Below are 21,946 nucleotides of genomic sequence, written 5' to 3' on the forward strand. Positions count from 1 at the left end.
TACAGGATGAAGTCGATTTAGAATTCCTGTTAGACAATGACTTTATATGAGAGTGGACCAAGTTGAGGAAATGGACTTCAAATATAGGAAAAAAACATTTCATGTGCTTGCCTTTGTATGCTGAGGCACTGGGTTGGGATGTAATGTCATGTTGCAGCAGTACCAAACATCAGTTAGACCTCAGTATTCTGCACACCTCTGCAAAGATGTGGTTACAATAGACAGTGCAGAGCAGATTTACCAGGATGTTGCCTGGTATGGAAAGTCATAGTTATAAAGGAGACATTGGACAGGCTGGGTTTATTCTGACTGGATTTAGGAAGAAAGAGGATGATATTATGGAGGTTCATAAAATTATGAGGGGCATACAAAGGATGGACAGTAAAAATCTTTTCTACCCACAGCAGAGGAGTCTAGAGGGCACAGGTTTAAAGCGAGAGGCAAGAAGTTTAAAGGTGATCGGAGAAGTTACTTTTTCCACACAGAAGCTGGTTAGTATCTGGAATAAGCTGCCAGAGGACATGGTGGAGGCAGATACAATTACCTCTTTTGGGACAGGTAATTAGATGGGAAAGAGGTAGTGAGACATGGGCCAACTGTGGGCAATGAGATTAGTATAGTTGGGCATTATGGATGAAAGGGCAGTGTTTGATCTGTACACTTCTGTGGCATCCTTTCTAATGCCTGAAAATACAAGGCAAAGGCAACCACAGCTGCAGACATGTACTTGAAAAAGTGTAAAAACTGCTGCATCTGTTCTGCCTTGCTCAAAGGTTCCCAAACTAATTTTCATCATGGCTCATCTGTTACGCAGCAGCAGCTGAAAACAAACATGGGAAATCAATTTTCCACCCTCACATTGACCCCCCCCCCCCCCGCCACCCTCTGAGTAGTGACATTTAATACAGAAGCTATACATTACTCTTCAGGCACACCTACTGCCAGTAAGCTAAACCTTCGTCATAAAAACAGAGCCTTCCTTCATTCCCATACAGACGACCAATCCAGTATAACTCATTGTTTTAAACATGGCTTTCAAGTCTTAGAACTAGGCAAGGAGACTATTGGGAGGAGAGGGAAGAGTGGGAAGAGTGAGAGGAAAGACAACAGGACACAGTGTTTTCTGCCGGGCGCACAGGCATAGTCTAACTTGCCATAGATGAAAAGGCTTCTGCTAGATCGTATTTAGTCAGGGCAATTGAGCCTGATCCGACCAATTAATTATTGTCCCATCTTAGCCTGTCATTGTATCAACCCCAATGCAGAAAACAATCACTGCTTGTTTCGTAGCTCAAAGCTGGTTATTTATCTGATCTGAAACATTCCAAACACTTGCGACCTTTCTGACAGTCAGTAAAACCCACAACATTTCATCTGGGAATTATTACACTTAGTATCATTTATCTTCAGTACCAGTCTGCCAGCTAATGACAAGACAGAGAACCACTGCAGTTTCAATGTGCATACACTACTGGAATAGATCGGGCAAATTAAAGATCAACACAGGGCCTCTAGATCCTTCCTCTACAATGCACACACTGCTCCTTGAAATTATCCATCCACACGTCATCAGAGACCAGTTATTCAGTTTTCTTTGAAGATATATGTGAGAATTGAGAGCAGAAAAAATTATAATTAATAGCCACAATATCTCAGAATTTACACACTTAAACAATCAGCTACTTTTCAGAGAAAACTGGGAAAAATATTTGACTCCAAGAATTTTTGTAAAAATTCTACCTGGATGTTGCAAGAACTCCCAAACTTCAATACAGATGCTGATGAATACATTTCTAATAGTTACGTAAAAAATGAATTATTGCTATTGACTTTGTGATTCGCTGGAAACCAAGTGTACATTTCTTTGCAGTTTGAGGTAAGATCAAAGAGATACTACCATTCATTGTATGTTATGGCATCTACACATAGACCCCATTGTTATCCATGTGATTTCAATACTCCCATTCTCACCACGAGTGCACGCATACATTGGGCTTCCTGTGTGTTAGTTGGTGGACAGAATAGTGAGACAACAGAAAGCAGATTGTTCTTTTATTAGGTTGCTCTGAGTACTTTAGTTCTGTTTCTTGACAGTGCTGGATGTTTGTTAAGTAAATGCAGACAATGATATACCAATATTGCAGGGGTGTTGCCACTCCCATGCCAGAGCCTCATCATGGAATTCGATTGGTCAGCACACTGTTCCAAGTTTTCCAACTCCACCCCTGACCTGCCATATGACACTCGTGCTTTTTCCTTCCCAAATAAATATGAACTGCAATGCCAACATTACAATTGTCATGGTAATAAGGACTTCATACTTAGAGAAATTAACAGTTAAGTGTTAACTGTCCTTACAAATGTTTGGAGATGTGATGAAAATGTCAGTTGGTGATTGTTTTTTACTTCCTTGGCGAGGAACTTCTCTAGTCTCTTCCACATGCAGAGGTGCTGCCAACACTGCAAGTGTTGACAATGTCACTGATCGACTTTTCCTTGAGCTTCTTTTAACAACAGGACATGTGAAAGAACTACTTAAGCAGAATAGAAGTTAGGGTAATAACAAACCATAAACCAAGAGCTTTTGCAAATGTTAGAAATCCAGAGGAACACACACAAAATGCTGGAAGAACTGCTAAGTTCCCAGTCTCGCATAATAACAATTTTATTTGGACCTTCGAAACTGGTCAGAGCTCACATATCATACTGAACACATCTTTGTACTCCAGAGCAGTCATTCCCAAACTTTTTTGGTTCACCATATCCTTGGCTCCTAGACCACATCCCCAGTGCCACCCTGGTCGAAGCCAGACCCTAGTGTTGTGTAGTTAATGCTGAAATACTAGATTCATATAATGGCAAACATCTGGTATCAGTGATACTTTTACAGAAATATACTGATGGGATGCATATTTTTCTTTAGCTAAGAAATGGGCAAAATGTTGATTCCAGTGGGGTGCAGTAAGTATACCTCTTTGCAGAATCCTGAGCGTTACCATGTTTGTGACATGAAGTGAACAGAATAAGGAAAGAGATTCCTTTAAAGTACAGAAAGCTCCAGAGTTTAATTTTCAGCCTGTACAGAGCCAGCTGATTATCCTTCAGGAACTGAGTAGGTCTACAGCTCAGTGAGAAATTAGCACTGAGCTTTCCAGGCTCCATCTTATCATTGTATGTCAGCTAATATCTGTCGTTTTGTCTCATGTACAAGAGGTGGAACTGAAGGGAAATGAGACTGAATTACTGGAACAACTTCACTACTTGAAATCATAAGTTATAATGAATATATTTTACAAATTTCAAGGATCAAAAGATCTCTACTTTAGCTATAACTTCCTCCTACTGAGAATAACTCTACAGTTTGAAGGAAGTCAATTTCCAACTGAGCATAGAGATAGCAGACATGATAAATGAAACTCACATGGGTCTGATAATTGTGTACAAATCTTAAGTTAGACTATTGAAGATTAATGAAGAGACTAAGTGCTACTCTGTTAAAAACTGAGAAAAATTATTTTTATTAAGTCATTAGGTTAAAGGTCTACTGAACTCTGCTGACAGTGGTTCTCATCAGAGAAGTCATTAACAGGCTGATGGAGGTTAACAGCAGGTTCACCACCTTTAACACTAAACCTCCTCACAAATTCATGGAAGCCAGGTAACAAATTGGATACATTTTATACACTGAAAATTAAACATAGCATCTTCTGTTGTCCTGGTGAACACATATGACAGTCAATTTGATAGTACAGAAATTTTTGAGGCAGATTGGCTTAAAAATATGCAGTGTATAATTTTCTTAGAGTGTCTGTGAACTAATATACTTAGGAAAAACAAAGGGCAAGGATTCAAAAATGGTTTAATTCAAGATTCAAGATTGCTTAATGTCATTTCCAATACACCAGGGATAAAGGAGAACAAAATAATTGTTACTCCAGAGGGGGAACGGGAGAAATCAGCTCAGCAGGAGAGAGAATTGACAAAAAGCTGCTCTGTCCTTCTATAAAATCACTACATAAATTTAAGTATAAAGAACTAAATTTAAATGATAATAACCTTAAACAATGAATTTATTCTTACTTTAAACATAAAGAAGATAGGATAAGTAGGATTTAGGGCAAGTTTCATCTGTGTAAAAAATTAGCATAACCAAAAATAAGGAGCAAAGAAATGCAAAGTTTACTGGATTACAAACAAATAGCTGAGACTTTTGCGGGCAAGTCTTTCATTACGTGGGAAAATCAAGACAAGTCCAGAGGCCTGGAGGAACTATGTAAAGGAAATGCTTGAGTTTCAAATTGGGACTTCCAGGCCTGAGGAACAGCTGGAATCACTGTGGAGCTGCAGACTTCCTGGATTATTAGTTCCAGAATGTGGCCGCTTCACTGGCAGAGAGTATGGGGGGTTTAGGAAAGCAAGTGCATGGACATGCAGAAGGCAGCAATTCATGAATCTTAAATCCATGCACTTCAGTGTACATGGTACTCTTAAACTTTATGTTACAATAGAACCTGGTAGAGTGCCAATGCCTTGGATTGTAACAAAAATCTGCTAACATGGGAAATAAAAGAATGCAGAGAAATCTGTTGTTAAGGGTGATTCAAGAGCTAGGGTGGCAGGCTAATGTTTCAAAACCATCAGTGAGTTCCATATGGTCTCTGCTCAGTGCCCAGGTAAAAGACAACACAGAGGAGCTGCCTGCAAGGGAAGTGGAGGAGCCAGATATTCAGGTGCGCATTGGTCCCAACGCTAGAGGGAAATTAGTTGTTTCAGGCATTCAGGTGCAAGATATCTGCAGGACCCTGAAAGCAGTAATCCCCGGATTACACTCTCTGCCAGGAACCAACAAGAAAAAAGAAAAGGGCAGCGGGAGACCTGGTGAAAAGCAGACGGGGAGAATCAAATATTTTGAATTATTTCTCTAGGAGGACTGATGGATTACACCTCATCATCTATGGGACTAACTCAAAGCCAGTCACCTGTGTATTTGGGTGCATTAAACTAGCCTGGCTGGGGACTATTGGAATTAGAATTAAAATATTATTGTTGCATGTAATGAGATACAGATAATATAGATATGAGATAATGAACCTTCGATACAGTGAGAGGGTTGTCTGCGTACAATTTACACAGATCAGATCATTACACAGTGCACTGAAGTAGAACAGCATAAAACAACAACAATGTGTAGCAGTAACTGAGAAAGTGCAGTGCGGGTACAATATTATGACGAAGTAGATTTTGACGTTAAGAGTCCAACTTGAAACAGGAAAAAAGGAGAAACAAGGTGGAAAGAGCACACATAGCCAACAGTACCAAAATGGATAGCAGTTGTTTTGAATAAGCCAACTAATTTTATGACCGACAAGTTTGATAACAGTTGAAATAGATGTCATTTACATCCATATTTTAGAAGGCATTTGAAAAAGCCCCACAAAGATGGCTGGTCAATAAAATTAATTTGTAAGGAATCAATTAATTTTTGACAGCATGGATAAAAAAGGTTCAAGGATGAGAAACTATAAATTATGATACCTAATGGTTTACAGACTGGAGGAGAGGACAGTGGTAGGTGCTGGAACCACTGGAACTGCTGATGTACAATTTATGACTTGGATAGGGTGTGTCTGCAAAATTCACAGATATCACAAACCTCGGGAGTGAGAATGATAATCAGTAACTGGGATGTAAGAATGAGAGTAAGAAGACATGGACGTATGGTGTTAGGATGGGCAGTCAAATGGCAGATAAAATTTAACACAATATTAATTACTGTCCAAAAGAATGACGAGTCCATGGACAGATGAAATGGCACAGTTCTAAACATGTGTAGGAAGTGGTTTATATTCAAAATGCACAAAAATGGCAGAACATGTTGAAAAAAACAATTAAGCAATACCAGAAGCACAAAAATTTAAAAGCAAGGAGATGGTTTTGAACTTCAGGCTGTAACTAGAGTCTTTTGCCCTGTTCTGGTCAACAGAGTTTTAAAAGGCTGCAAAGTTCTAAGAGATTAGATCAAAAAATTGGACCCAGAGTTCTCAGATTGAGGGATTCAATCCCAGAATGGAGAAGCTGTGGTGGGGAGTGGGGCAGGGTGGAGGTTCCACAGGGAGCAAAGAATATTGAGAGGTATTGGTGAAGCTGTGGAAAATCTCAACTGGTTTAAATGGGATAAAAAGACAGAAGATGTTCTCATTAATGGATGGTTCCAGGAGATGATCTCCACAGACTGGAAGATATCCAATATAAGCCACCATTACAGAAAGTGGAGGAGAGGAACAGGAGACGGAACCACAGACCAATTAAACTGCAATCAATCACGTGATCTAGAAATTAAATGGGAATGGACCATTTGATAAAATAATTATAGAATTGGACAGAGTCAACTTAAACTCATGGAAGGAAAATCCATTCTACCAACCAAACAGAGTTTTGGAGTTTGAACCAACAGAATAGATAGGGAAGAAGCAATGACTGTGATGTAGGCGATATGGGTTTACTGGTACTGGCTTATTATTGTCACATGTACCAAGACAGAACACCAGACCCCTCCAATTCTCATGGTCCCCACTCTCTTTCAGCCTTCTGCTTGGCCCACTACTCCCTTCTATCGTTTCACTGGCTGGCAGCCTGCCCCCCATTCTCCACACTCTGGACTCTTGAAAGTGGATGAGAGGAACAGGGAAACTACAGATAATTAAAATGCAAATGAAATGCTCTAGAATTAAAATGGTAATTGTATACTGACTTGCATATTGTTTTTACAGATCCAGAAGGCCTTGGGTTTGGTGCTACACAAGAAATTATTAATCTACATTCAAGCATTGGAATTGAGGGCAATATACCGGTTTGAATTGAGTATTATATTATTGGACTGAAAATAATTTGGGCATTTTAGGGTTGTGAAGAAGTGGTGTTGCCGGGGCTCCGACTAGGAGACTGGACCAAGTGTAACTGCTGATAGCACAAAGTCAAATTAATGTGCCATTTGCGGAAACACATCAGTTCCAGAGAGAGAATGGCAGATGGAACATCATGTGAAAAATATGAAAGTTTCCCAGTTTGGCAGAAAACAGAGAAAAGTACACTGTATTTTTTACGGTGAGAGTTTAAAAAAGTGTTAGTTTTAAAGGATCCTTGCACAGGGTTCACAGCCACACGAGACACCTCTGACTGTACATCCTTAGAACACATTTCAATAGTCAGATGAAATCTTTCCCAAAATTATAATCTGCTCGGACATCATTGGGTGACTAAATGAAAATTTAAATGGGTTTTGACCCACTGTGCACAATAAATGCCCCATTTCCCCATCCCCTCAGGAGGAGAGCAATGGAAGGGTAAGGGTAAAATGGATTCAGCAGTGGCTGGATGGGAGACACCAGAGAGTAGTGGTGGATTGTCAGATTGGAGGCCGGTGACTAGTGGTGTGCCTCAGGGATCTGTACTGGGTCCAATGTTGTTTGTCATATACATTAGTGATCTGGATGATGGGGTGGTAAATTGGATTAGTAAGTATGCAGATGATACTAAAATAGGTGGAGTTGTGGATAATGAAGTAGGTTTTCAAAGCTTGTAGAGAGATTTAGGCCAGTTAGAAGAGTGGGCTGAAAGATGGCAGATGGAGTTTAATGCTGATAAGTATGAGGTGCTACATTTTGGTAGGACTAATCAAAATTGGACATACATTGTAAATGGTAAGGCATTGAAGAATGCAGTAGAACAGAGGGATCTAGGAATAATGGTGCATAGTTCTCTGAAGATGGAATCTCATGTGGATAGGGTGGTGAAGAAAGCTTTTGGTATGCTGGCCTTTATAAATCAGAGCATTGAGTATAGGAGTTGGAATGTAATGTTGAAATTGTACAAGGCATTGGTGAGGCCAAATTTGGAATATTGTGTACAGATCTGGTCACCGAATTATAGGAAAGATGTCAACAAAATAGAGAGAGTACAGAGAAGATTTACTAGAATGTTGCCTGGGTTTCATCACCTAAGTTACAGAGAAAGGCTGAGCAAGTTGGGTCTTTATTCTTTGGAGCATAGAAGGTTGAGGGGGGACTTGATAGAAGTATTTAAAATTATGATGAGGATAGATAGAGTTGACATGGGTAGGCTTTTTTCATTGAGAGTAGGGGAGATTCAAACAAGAGGACATGAGTTGAGAGTTAAAGGGCAAAAGTTTAGGGGTAACATGAGGGGAACTTCTTTACTCAGAGAGTGGTAGCTGTGTGGAACGAGCTTCCAGCAGAAGTGGTTGAGGCAGGTTCGATGTTGTCATTTAAAGTTAAATTTGACAGCTATATGGACAGGAAAGGAATGGAAGGTTATGGGCTGAGTGCAGGTTGGTGGGACTAGGTAAGAGTAAGCATTCGGCATGGACTAGAAGGGCCGAGATGGCCTGTTTCTGTGCTGTAATTGTTATATGGTTATATGGAAAGACAAGGGTCAAACAGAGGGGAAGAGCAAGTGTGGAGAGTGGAAGGTAGGCAGCCAGTAAAAAGAGAGGAGGGCCTGGCATAGAAAAGGAAGCAGGGAGTCAAGCAGAGGCTGAAAGAGATGGGGAGTGAGAAATGGAGGGAGGGGAACTCAAGGAGGGTGAAAGATGGTTGGGAGTTAGGAAGGATAGTTAGAAAGACACAAGGACAGAAAAGTATCAAGTCGCAGATAAATATAGCACAGACGCAGACCATCAAGTCCATTTAGATAATCAATCTTTACACTAACCTCTCTATAATCCCATTTTAATTCTCTCCACGTTCTAATCACTTTACACCAGATCCTACTATGTACCTATACAAATGGGGCAATTAACCTACAATTTACAGTGGCTAATTACCTGCAGAGTGTTGGGATGACTGATGGAAGTCACTCTCTGGAATCTCACACAATATGGAGAATGTGCAGGCTCCATATTGACTGCACCCAAGATCAGGGTTGAACCTGGATCTCAGGCGCCGTCAAGCAGAGGGTCCACTCTCCAGATGAAAGGGGCGCGAGCAAGGTGTATCTGTGCTCAATACCATCCATATACATGTGCAAGTTTGCATTTGCTGACAGACATCGTGCTTGTGTGCATACAAGCTTGACTCAAACGCACTGTTTTCAGCACCGCAATTATCTGCACAAATAATGACTGCCATTTTTCTCATAAATAATCTAATAATGGTGATGGAGAATGATTGCTTAATGGAAAACTGCAAACACGGGAAATACATTTATATAAATGCAATTCTGTGCCTCACATCTGTTGATTCAAAGTCATCTAATTTCATATTTGATATAGCTACCGCAGCAAAATAAATTTAATCTTCTGAAATATTTCTTGTAAAAGTGTTCAAGACATCACCATAAGGTCTTATTCTCATCAATCTGCCCCGACCTCACCCCCATCCTCTGGCAACAATACATTTCATTTGAAAAGGCAACCAGTCTTAATGCACTGTCTCCCACTACAGTACAGTCCTAATTCACTGCTCTGTTATTCTTCATTCCCGATATTTTTCTTCTTGTGTCCTTTCTACATTTCTAATTTAACTCTCATTTGCAGCTGTCCTTCAGTTGTGAACACCTCTTTTATCACAATCACCCCACTCTCAATGGGATTGATCTCCTGCTTTGTCTGCACCTGTGGTTTGTGCTGGCCTTCTATCTGCCTGCAATGCCCTTTGGATCATCTTACAAAATCCGTTCAATTATTTATCCACTGTGAGCTCCTGTTTGCATATTAAGAAATAAAACAGGGAGCTCTCAATCTCTGGACTTCCTACTCTATTTAACAGAGTGGAATGAAGCTTGAATGTGCAAGTGGATTTAATACTCTTACTTCAGCAGTGGAAAGTGAATTTGTGAGATTAAAAAAATTGTGCATGTTTTTTTAAAAAAAACAAATTAAGTGGAGGTATGGTGATTCGAGCTGAGTTCAAAAGCTTCATATTTGGCATTTTGACCAACATCCAGAAAGCATCAGCATAGGCAAGGACATTTGGGAAATTATAGGAAGGGGATAAGCTGGGGATGAGCGAAGCCCAGGAAAGGACACCACTGGTGAGTATCCTGTGAAGGCAACAATTTATATTCGTGAGGAAACAAAAAAGTATTACATCAAAGAAGCTTAACAAGTCAGACTCTCTGGTTGCAGCCAGGGCAGAAGTGGGTTCATTAATTTGATTGGCAGATTGGAACTGAAGCCATTGTTTGAGATCTGTTTTCAGGATAGTCAATAAACCTCAGGTCCTTGAGAGAATTTCAGCCAAGTGGTGTCAATCATAGGCCGTATGTAATAGCATACGTAGGCCATGGGGACAATATATATCATATATTCAAAAGGAATGATGTCATAGTTCTAGAAGTGAACAATGGGTTTTAGGGACATTTCTCCAGAAATTTCTATCCAGAAGTACCTACAAGTACTTATGGCAGAAACTAAACTCAAGGGCATAGCAGGAAAATCCAGAGAACAGTTTTTCAATCTACTGCATTTCAAAAATACTTTATACTTTATTGTCACCAAACAATTGGTACTAGAACGTACAATCATCACAGCAATATTTGATTCTGTGATTCCCGCTCCCTGGATTACAAATCGATAGCAAATATTAAAAATTTACATTATAAATCATAAATAGAAAATAGAAAAATGGAAAGTAAGGTAGTGCAAAAAAACCGAGAGGCAGGTCCGGGTATTTGGAGGGTACGGCCCAGATCTGGCCCAGAAATATTAAATATCCTTACAGAAAAAATAATTTTGCAATAGAAGTATTGAACAATTTCAGATTTCATGTTCTGTAATACAGTAACAATTTCCATTCACACCCCAACTTTTACATAGTCTCCAGAGGTTATATCCACAACAATTGACGTGAAACCACTCATTATAATGAGGTAACCAGAAGCTTGATCTAAGACACTGGCATTCAAATGTGCTTTGAAAATGAGGCGAATAAAATTCTGAGCTTACAGCTTTAGAAGTTAAAGCATGCTTATCAACCATGAAGGGATTTCAAAACCAAAGTGAGAATTTAAAATCAGTGAGTTGTTTAACCAAGAGCCAATGCATGTTCCATAAACAGAAGGATGATGAGTAAATAAGGTGTTTCAAATTAGGTTTAGAACTACCGAGCAAAAGAAGTCAGCCAAAATGGATTGGAATTATTTACAGGCAACATGTTTTAACAATGCAACATTGAATCACATGAAGGAGTAGCAGGCGATAGAGTCAAGTGCCTTCATAATATTTTAGCATCTAGACCAGGGGTTCTTAACCGGGGGCTTCCATGGGTCCCTCAGGGATCTGTAGATAGATTCCAGAGGGTCTGTGAATTTGGATGGGAAAAAATTTACATCATTACGAACATCTAACTGAAATTTAGTATTTCCTTCAATAATGCTAACAAACCACAGTAGTATTAGCAGTACCGATGAATTTGTCACCAATAGAATGCACAGATGTTTCACATCACATTACAGTTGTTACAAATATGTCAAGTTTACCGCACGCTCATCACTACTTTAAAATTATACAGTTATTAGACCCACCGCTAGGTGAAACGTGATCATAGTCTTCCTGTCTGAGGACACTAGTGCTTCATAGCTGACCAACTGTCAGGCAACCCTGCATCTGGTAGTCATTTAGCCATCAACCGGTGAAGTTGCATGTTCCCAAATTTGTGATGCAGTCATATACGTTGCTCTCCATTATTCCCCATCTACAATTGCTTGTTGATCAATGCACAGGAGGTGATATGTTTTTATTCTAACAAGAGTTTAGCAAACTGGACAGCTCAAATGAGAATTCTTAACTCTCCATCGAAGCAAGACGCTGAGAGTGAAGGAGTAAAGGAATCTCGGAGAGAAGTCTTTTTTTTTCCACTGCTCGGGGAAAAGAGGCTAGACTGTGCAGGCTCGTGATGTAGAGCCCCAAAGGTTTAAAAAAAAGGCCACCATATACAGCAGGCAGCGGAGTGAGAGGGAGCAGAGTGGAATGGCTTTGGCTCAACTGGCAGAGGCGAGGGTAGGTTCCGGTAAGTTTTGTTTTGTTTGTTTAGAGTAGAGAGAATGCCAGGTAGGATGTTGGAATGCTTCTCTTGCAGGATGTGGGAAGTCACAGAGATCTCCGGTGTCCCTGACAATGACACCTGCAAGAAGTGCATCCAGCTGCGGCTCCAAACAAACCGCGTTAGGGAACTGGAGCATGAGCTGGATGACCTTCGGATCATTCGGAAGAAGGAGGAGTTTATAGACAGTAGCTTCAGGGAGGTAGTTAGGCCAAAGGAGCAGCGCACAGGTAATTTGGTTACCGTCAGGCGAGGGAAGGAGAAAGGGTAGGCAGAGCAGGGTTCCCCTGTGGCCATTCCCCTCAACAACAAGTATACCGATTTGGATACTGTTGCAGGGGATGACTTACCTGGGACAAGCTGCCCAGGTGGATCTCTGGCACTGAGTCTGGTTCTGCAGTGCAGAAGGGAGGGTGGAAGAAGAGGGGAGCGGTAGTGATAGGGGACTCAATAGTTAGAGATACAGACAGGAGGTTCTGTGGTCGTGACAGAGACTCCCGGATGGTTTGTTGCCTCCCGGGTGCCAGGGTCAGGGATGTCTCTGATCGTGTGCCAGCATTCTGAAGTGGGAGGGTGATCAGCCAGATGTCATGGTACACATCGGTACCAATGACATAGGAAGAAAGAGTGAGGAGGTCCTGAAGAGTGAGTATAGAGAGCTTGGTAGGAAGTTAAAAAGCAGGACCTCGAGGGTGGTATCTCAGGATTGCTACCTGTGCCACGTGCCACGTGCCACTGAGGGTAAAAATAGCAGATGAACACATGGCTGAGAAACTGGTGTAGGGGGCAGGGTTTCAGATTTCAGGATCATTGGGACCTCTTCTGGGGCAGGTGGGACCTGTACAAGAGAGATGGGTTACACCTGAACTACAGGGGGACCAATATCCTTGCAAGGAGGTTTGTTAGTGCTATTGGGGAGGGTTTAAACTAGATTTTCAGGGGGATGGGAACCAGAGTGCCAGAGCAGATAGTGGAGCGGCGGTAAAAATAAATGATGTTAAAAGTTCATGCAAAGTCACAAATAGAAGGGTTGTGTGTGGTGGTAATAATCTTCTGAGGTGTGTCTATTTCAATGCGAGGAGTATTGTGGGAAAGGCAAACGAGCTGAGGGCGTGGATTGACACATGGAATTACGACATTATAGTCATTAGTGAAACTTGGCTACAGGAGGGGCAGGACTGGCAGCTTAATGTTCCAGGGTTCCGATGTTTCAGACGTGATACAGGCAGAGGGATGAAGGGTGGGGGGGTGGCATTGCTCATCAGGGAAAATGTTACAGCAGTGCTCAGGCAGGATAGATTAGAGGGCTTGTCTACTGAGGCCATATGGGTGGAACTGAGAAACAAGAAAGGTATGACCACAGCGAGAATTGGAGGAGCAAATCTGCAGAGAGATAGCAGACAACTGCAGGAAACATAAAGTTGTGATAGTAGGGGATTTTAGTTTTCCACATATTGATTGGGACTCCCATATTGTTAAAGGACTAGACGGGTTAGAGTTTGTAAAATGTGTTCAGGAAAGTTTTCTAATATTTAAAATCTCGGTACCTACAGGTGAGGTGCCAGAGGATTGGAGGATAGCTCATGTTGTTCCGTTGTTTAAAAAAGGCTCTAAAAGTAATCCGGGAAATTATAGGCCAGTAAGTTTAACGTCGGTAGTAGGTAAATTATTGGAAGGAGTACTAAGAGATAGGATCTACAAGCATTTGGATAGACAGGGACTTATTAGGGAGAGTCAACATGGCTTTGTGTGTGGTAGGTCATGTTTAACTAATCTATTAGAGTTTTTCGAGGAGGTTACCAGGAAAGTGGATGAAGTGAAGGCAGTGGATGTTGTCTACATGGACTTCAGTAAGGCTTTTAACAAGGTCCCGCATGGGAGGTTAGTTAGGGAAGATTCAGTCGCTATGTATACATGGAGAGGTAGTAAATTGGATTAGACATTGACTCAATGGAAGAAGCCAAAGAGTGGTGGTAGAGAATTGCTTCTCTGAATGGAGGCCTGTGACTAGTGGTGTGCCACAGGGATCAGTGCTGGGTCCATTGTTATTTGTCATCTATATCAATGATCTGGATGATAATGTGATAAATTGGATCAGCAGATTTGCTGATGATACAAAGATTGGAGGTGTAGTGGACAGTGAGGAATGTTTTCAAAGTTTGCAGAGGAATTTGGACCAGCTGGAAAAATGGGCTGAAAAATGGCAGATGGAGTTTAATACAGACAAGTGTGAGGTATTGCACGTTGGAAGGACAAACCAAGGTAGAACATACAAATGGTAGGGCACTGAGGAGTGCAGTGGAACAGAGGGATCTGGGGATACAGATACAAAATTCCCTAAAAGTGGTGTCACAGGTAGATAGGGTCGTAAAGAGAACTTTTGGTACATTGGCCTTTATAAATCAAAGTATTGAGTATAAGAGTTGGAATGTTATGGTGAGGTTGTATAAGGCATTGGTGAGGCCGAATTTGGAGTATTGTGTTCAGTTTTGGTCACCAAATTACAGGAAGGATATTAATAAGGTTGAAAGGGTGCAGGGAAGGTTTACAAGGATGTTGCCGGGACTTGAGAAACTCAGTTACTGAGAAAGGTTGAACAGATTAGCACTTTATTCCCTGGAGCGTAGAAGAATAAAGGGAGATTTGATAGAGGTATATAAAATTATGATGGGTATAGATAGAGTGAATGCAAGCAGGCTTTTTTCACTGAGGCCGGGGAGAAAAAAAAGAGGACATGGGTTAAGGGTGAAGAGGGAAAAGTTTAAAGGGAACATTAGGAGGGGGGGGCTTCTTCACACAGAGAGTGGTGGGAGTGTGGAATGAGCTGCCAGGTGAAGTGGTAAATGCGGGCTCACTTTTAATATTTGAGAAAAACTTGGACAGGTACATGGATGAGGTGTGAATGGAGGGATTTGGTCCAGGTGCAGGTCAGTGGGACTAGGCAGAAAAATGGTTCAGCACAGCCAAGAAGGGCCAAAAGACCTGTTTCTGTGCTGTGATGTTCTATGGTTCTGTGGTCCGATGGTTCTACGGCTGCACAGTTTTTTGTAATACCATGCGACTCCATGAACAACAGCTGAATTCCAGGAAGAACACCAAGCCCAAGTTACAGCTGTAATCTTTGTGTCTATCTGAGTATCTAAAAGCCATTAGAAGTGTTAAAACTTCAGGCAAATTGTAAAATCCACCTCATTGTATTTACTTAGCATACAAATTTCTTGAGTATCTTACTCCATTTAACATACAGATTATTTATTTCTTTGCAAGTTTATCAAACAAATTATTTAAAAACCACACAAAATATTGAAATACTGAAAGAAGAATAAAACCCACTGTTGGAACAGTATGAAAAAAAAGGGATTGTATTCATGGGTTGCCTTACCTGGCAGATATTTTTAACCATATGAAAGTTAAGAAATTGCAAGGATAAAAAAGACCCTGACGGGAGTTATGTACAGGTCCCCAAATAGTAGCCAGGATGTGAGATACAAATTTCAATAGGAAATAGAAAAGGCATGTAATAAGGGCAATGGTATGATCGTCATGGGGGACTTCAATATGCAGGTAGACTGGGAAAATCAGATTGGTGCTGGATTCCAAAAGAGAGAATTTGGAGCTTCCCTGATCTAGATGAACCTCCAAAGGAAGGGTTTAATTACACAGAGAAATGGTCTGAGACCTTTTCTACCCAGAGAGTGATGACAACTTGGAATATATTGAAAGAAGTTGTCCTAGCAATATGTAAGAGCTATCTGGAAGAGCACTTGAAACATCGATTCATAGAAGGCTATCAGGGAAGTGCTGGAAGAGTAGATTTATATGGACGAGTCCCCACTGGACAGGCTGGGCCAAACAGCTTGTTTCCATGCTGCAGGACTGTAAGGTGAAATATAACAGAGGTTGTGAACAGCCTAGTCTCAAACAACTACACAAAAATAAATGAGATCAGTTGCAAGGAATGGAGTTTGAACTGAGGTTTGAAGATGATGCTTTCAGTCCTCTGAGCTGAAACTTCAGCTCTTCCCGAATTAGGTGTTAGACAAAGAATTTAATCATATGGAGGTAGCTGAGGAATCAACAACAAAGTAATCATCAAAAGATTAGTTGGGAGTCATCAGAATACATGAGGAAACTGCCACCATAATGCTAGATGACCATGCTGTACAGCAAGTAGAAGGGGCAAAAAACAGATCCTGGCACAGGACAAAAAAGCAATTGTTGCTGTTTGCCCAGTGGTGGGTAACAATGGGATAAGATGGCTGTACACCAATGCAGCCTGATCCGAAATACACAAGAGGGTTAAGCAATTAGATGACATTGTGCTGCTTCATTTCTGTACTAGGGCAAATAGGGAAATTCAAACCCACGTTTATCAGGAAAGATGGACACAAATTTGGGAAGTTACATCACATTCAAGGAATTCAGAGAGGGGGTAGTGGAAGATGGACCAACAAGGTGGTCAAGGTTTGGTTTCTTGATGCAAGGGATAATGAGGAACAGACAGAAATCTAGTGGGTTTTTTGTACTTTATGATGGAGGTATGGCTAAATTAAAAAAAAACTTAATTTGTTTTTTTGAAGTTGACTTCAAAATAGTTGTGGTAGTTGTAGTAAGGCAAACATTAAAACAAGAGTACCCTGGGGCAGTTGTAGTCATGTGAGGCTTTTGAAGTGAGACCATCGGAGACACTTCTGCTTATTATAGACTGGGTTGGCTGTGACAGGGTGTACACAAACCAGACAAGAAAAGCACTGTACTGAGACTTTTCCAGACAGGGCTTTCAAAAACATTGCACCCCCTTTACACAATAGGAGGTGCCAGAGACAGACAAGATAGCAGAAGGATGTGAAAGATACCCAACGACTCAGGCTCTATTGTCTTCAACTAACTTCAAAATGTCATCGGTTGTCCACTTGAAGTTTGGATCGACTTTAACACCTCTATTGTGAATGGAGTCTGAGCTTGTGTATAAAGAATTCAAACACATACAATTTACAAACGACCAATATTGATAACTAATAAGCCAATTCTGTATAAAAATAGAAGTTTTCTGTTTAGACCTCAGAACAGTATAGGTGGCAGGGACCCATGTTTTTCTCCTTGTGCACAGTAAAATAAAAAAAACACTTGAGCCATAAGAGTGCATGTGCTCTGGCCCAGTCACTGTTTTTATTTATTCAATTATCGGCGATGACAGTTACTTTGACACAATGACTCCGCTTCTGAGCAACGCCACTACAAATCATATTATTGTGCAAGAATAATATATTTCCCCATACTTATAGATGGACAGCCATTTGAAGATGAATCCTGTCTCGAACAGCTTCTCAACGCTTAAAAATATTACATTTTCTCATTTGATGTGACTAAATGTTATAAGCTCTCTCTCCCAATTTTAAACAGTGCCCAAAGCTACACAGTTGAAGCTAATAGCATTTTGCAAAATCACTGAATTTAGGGGATTTTGTCTTGTTTGCAAGAGAAGACTGAACATGTATAAAAGCCAGTTATGAAAATGTTGTATGAACATCATATGGCCTGAGGGACAACTCAGAAGGCTGGGTTATCAATTCCACTGAAAATGACATAGAACAAGGCTGGAAAATACCATTCAAGCAATTATTTTGCACAAATCTGTCAAACTGATGTAGTCATATCATTGAAATAACCTTGAACTGCCTTACACATGCTAATAAACAAAACACAATTTGGTGGTGTTTGTTTGATCGACTGGACACCTTTTTTGAATGAATGAAGCAGGACTAAAATATTGCCCTGCTACAATTTGATAATATTCAAAATGCAGATATTTTTAGTTTAAAGACTGAGCTAACAGGTTCTAGCATAAAAGTCTAACAGAACAAAGAAAATCTGGAAATCAGTAAAAAAGCTGTTATATAGCAGATGATTATGCTGTTCTGCTATTTCAAACGATAATACTCCAGATGTTTTGGAAAAACTGAAAGAAATATGTGCAATTTTACACTAAACCTTAAGCTTTTCAAACAGGAACCAGCATACCAATTTGTTCAATGCACATAAAGAATCTATCAACAGTATTTTTTCTTTACTAATTACAGGCTGGAACATACCATATGAACCTGTGTCGGCTTGTCAACTTTCTGGAGTAGTACTGGCTTAATGTTACCCTGACACTGGATCTAATTTTATGCCTGATTTTGTGAATTTTAAAATAGTTTCTTCCTTCTACCTAATTTTCTCTTTTCGACAATCATAAGAGAAAGAAAGATCTTTAGACAAGGAATAGACTTTATGCTGGTCGCTGTCATGTCAACCATTGGACAAAGAAAAAGCTGAAGAAAAATAGACCAATTATTTATGCAAAGTGAAACAGTAACATCTGCTTGAGAAATCTCTTGTGATCTGGCTTTAGTTTCCCTGTTGCGTTGTGTCAAATGCATGGAAAGTGCAGCAGCAATATTAAACAGCAAACAACTTCTAATAAATTACATTGTGGGCATTCCCAGTCTTTAAAATGGCCAGCCGGTACAACCCCACTCTTCCGTTTTCTACATCCCATTTTCACAGTCCAGTTTGCACATACCTTCTTCTTGTTGGCAGGGCAAATGTAGAAATTGGTAATTATGTTGGTGGTGCCAGACTGCAAGTTCAGTTTTATATAGGTAGTTCCATAATCTGAGGACCTGCCAACAAAATAAGAAAGCAATGATCAATTAGATTTAATGGAAATAGAGTCACACAGCATGAAAGCAGGCCATCCAGGCACATTTAGTCTGCCCTAACCACTGAGCATGCCTTTTATGCCAATCCTGTACTGAACTCTTTTTATTCTTACCTCATTCATATTAATCCCTTAACTATAAACGAAGGACAATGCAGAATGGCTAATGAACCCACCAACAAGTACATCATTGGGATATTTCTGAGATGCTGGAGGAAGATGCAGCACGCAGAGAAAGGCCACGCAGTCACAGGGGAATATGAAAATCGTCCACTGACACCTCTGGTGGTCAGGTTGCTGGAGGTCTGACACAGCGACTTTACCAGATTCACCAGCACATTGTCCTCATTAATGGTGGCATTAGTGTGCTTCCAATCTTTAGTTACAGCAAATAAAGAATTAATGAATTGCCATATTGTGCAAGGCATGGCAAATAGAACAGTCCCCTACGAGTGTGCTTCAGTGACACTTCGGACAAATATTACTTACAAATACAGTAATAGCAACAACCTGCTCCTCCAAATTAGAAAAACGTCCAAAGACACAACAAGAACGGCTCAAGGGAAATGGATTTTAAAATGAAGGAGGCGATATTGTGTTTCAGGAAGGAATTGAAAGTTTAGGGCCTTAGCAGTCAAAGAGCTGGCCCCTGCTCTACCCTATCCAATCAGTTATACGGCTTCTCAAACACATCAGCAGGACAGGATTTTGCCATGCAAAGTATTACATGTGTGAGTTCCTAATGGATAATGCATACTAGGAAAGTGAAGGACCAGCAGGCTTTAACTAGCAAAATTTGAAAAAAATATGAGGGAAAAGTTAAAAGGCTGGACTAAAACTGAGAAAATTATAAAGAAAATAGATAAGAGACAGAGAGAAGTAAAACAACACATAAACATTATTCTATAAATATTAATAACTTCAAGTCATGTTACTACCTATAGGATCCAGGGCATCATTTCTACAATTCCCCTTCTGTACCCAAGAGGGAGATTGAATTGCAGAAACCTAAAACTCCTGATTAAAATGATACTTATTCTGTTAACCCTAACATTCTGTGTCAGATGTAATTGGCAATAATGTACAATTGCAATAAATTTACGATCCTTATGGGAAAATTAAGGATAATCTGCTGTTTTTGTGAGAATAAAGTAGAACAGATTTTGCCTCTCAAAACCGGCGATTATCCCAACTTGCAATTTATTTGGTGATTGACAATTCAGAGTCTGTCCTTCCTCATCACACTGCTGTATGATTTACAGTCAAGAATGAGAAGCACAATTAAACTCATTCTTTTGGCAGCAAAATCTGTAGCATTATATTACAGAACATACTCTGTTCACCCCTACTGTGATAACCTACCGAAAGGCTGGAGCACAGAAATACAAAGGGTTGTCATCAAGAACAGCAGACAATCTGACTCCAATCTATGACAAAAGGATTCCCAGTCCAAACTGAATCCACTTTCATACTGGTGGTCTGTTAGCTTTGTTCCAGCAACATCCACACAGACTCCCGGTCAGCAAGCTACTTTTCAACCTCACTCAATTATTCAAGCAGCAGACCGGTAAAAGAGAGTCTAGTCTCGGGAGAAGGGGTTCAGATTTAACAGTGCAGGTGCCGGGTATCTACCAGAATATCTAGATTCAAGATCATATCAATTTCTGAACAGTTTTAGAGTATATGAAAACCTTTGATTGCACTTCCCACATTACAGCACAGGTTGGGACTGCAAAAAGTGCCATCTAATTATGTGCAAATTTTCCAAACACTATTTATTTATATTGACACAGAACAGAATAGGGAGCCACACCATCCAGCAATCCTCTGATTTAACCGGAGGGAGGAGAAGATGGCAGTGCGACACAGCGTGCACGGCCGTTCCGAATGAATATCGTATGTGTAACTAGGAGGCCGTGCACAATCCAGATTTGATGGAGACAGCCGTGAGAAGCACGGAGGAACACCTGGAGTAACTTCTGAAATGCCTGCTTCGCTGCCGCTGTTACTGTGCAATTGAGAATCTCCGGAGACGAAGGCCCCAAATCCTTGGCCTTGCCTATTGCTGGAGTCGGGGTCGAAGCGCTCGGCAGAGATGGTGTTCGGTGCTTGGTGTCAGAGAGCTGGTCGGAGGCTCGGAGTTTTCGGACGGACTCAGAGTCAGACTGTGGTTGGATGCTTCCAGGATGCTGCATCGGCAAGTTGGCGGCGCCGGAGGTTTACCGTCTGCGTGAGATGATGGGACTTTCGAGAGACTTTGAGACTTTTACCGTGCCATGGTCTGTTCTTATCAAATTACGGTATTGCTTTGCACTGTTGTAACTATATGTTATAATTATGTGGTTTTTGTTAGTTTTTAAGTCAGTTTGTCATGTGTTTCCGTGATTATCATTCTGGAAAAACATTGTATCATTTCTTAATGCATGAATTATTAAATGACAATAAAAAGGACTGCGTGCCCTCATAATCATAATAACACTAGCCTAATCACTCCACAATTAACCTACCAACTGGTACGTCTTTGGACTGTGGGACCTGGAGCACCTGGAGGAAACCCACATGATCACATGGAGAACATACAAACTCATTACAGACAGTGGGAGAGAAATGAACCCAGATCATTGGTATTGTAAAGTGGTCTGCTAAGCATTATGTTACCATGTCGCCTCAACCTTCCATAATCAATTATGGAAGTTAATTGATTATTAGGGGAGTTGATTATTAGGGGGAGTTAGGGGTCAGGTTAGGGTCTAGGACAGCCTTTCTCAACCTTTTTGTCCTGGAGGAACCCTTGATCAGGTCTCAGGGAACTCCTGTGTAAAAATTATTACATCTATAGCTCAAGGTACTTCAGCGTGATCAGTAAGTTGGAGATATAATAATCCAAAAATAATCATCAATGCTTTTTTGAATAGAGGATGAATTTTTAACCAACTTTCTTGAAAAAAGATCTCTCTTTCCCTTCCATAAGTTTTTAAAACTAATAAGGCAAACAATAAGTTTCTCAATTCTGGGTAGAACTTGAGATAAACACACATGGATTTCATCTTCAACTGAAATGAAATGATTTCTATCCTTGCTCCTGATGGTTGTTAAACAAGAAAAAGTTTGAGCACACATGCAAGTTGAAAATTGCAGCAAACTGTTCATTGCTTTCCTATGAATGGCAGGATACTCTTCTTTC

General features: G+C 40.5%; 1 protein-coding gene across 3 annotated transcripts in view; it reads right to left on the minus strand.

The window, feature by feature from the left end:
* Positions 1–21,946, minus strand: part of sorcs2 (sortilin-related VPS10 domain containing receptor 2) — a 729,701-nt gene that overhangs the window by 439,582 nt on the left and 268,173 nt on the right. For all 3 annotated transcript variants that reach the window (XM_072255908.1, XM_072255907.1, XM_072255909.1), the window contains exon 3: positions 18,625–18,724. In XM_072255908.1, the coding sequence (XP_072112009.1) occupies positions 18,625–18,724 (100 nt within the window). The remainder of the gene's footprint in view (positions 1–18,624; positions 18,725–21,946) is intronic.

Source organism: Mobula birostris, chromosome 4, assembly GCF_030028105.1.
Source record: "Mobula birostris isolate sMobBir1 chromosome 4, sMobBir1.hap1, whole genome shotgun sequence".
Lineage (NCBI taxonomy): Eukaryota > Metazoa > Chordata > Chondrichthyes > Myliobatiformes > Myliobatidae > Mobula > Mobula birostris.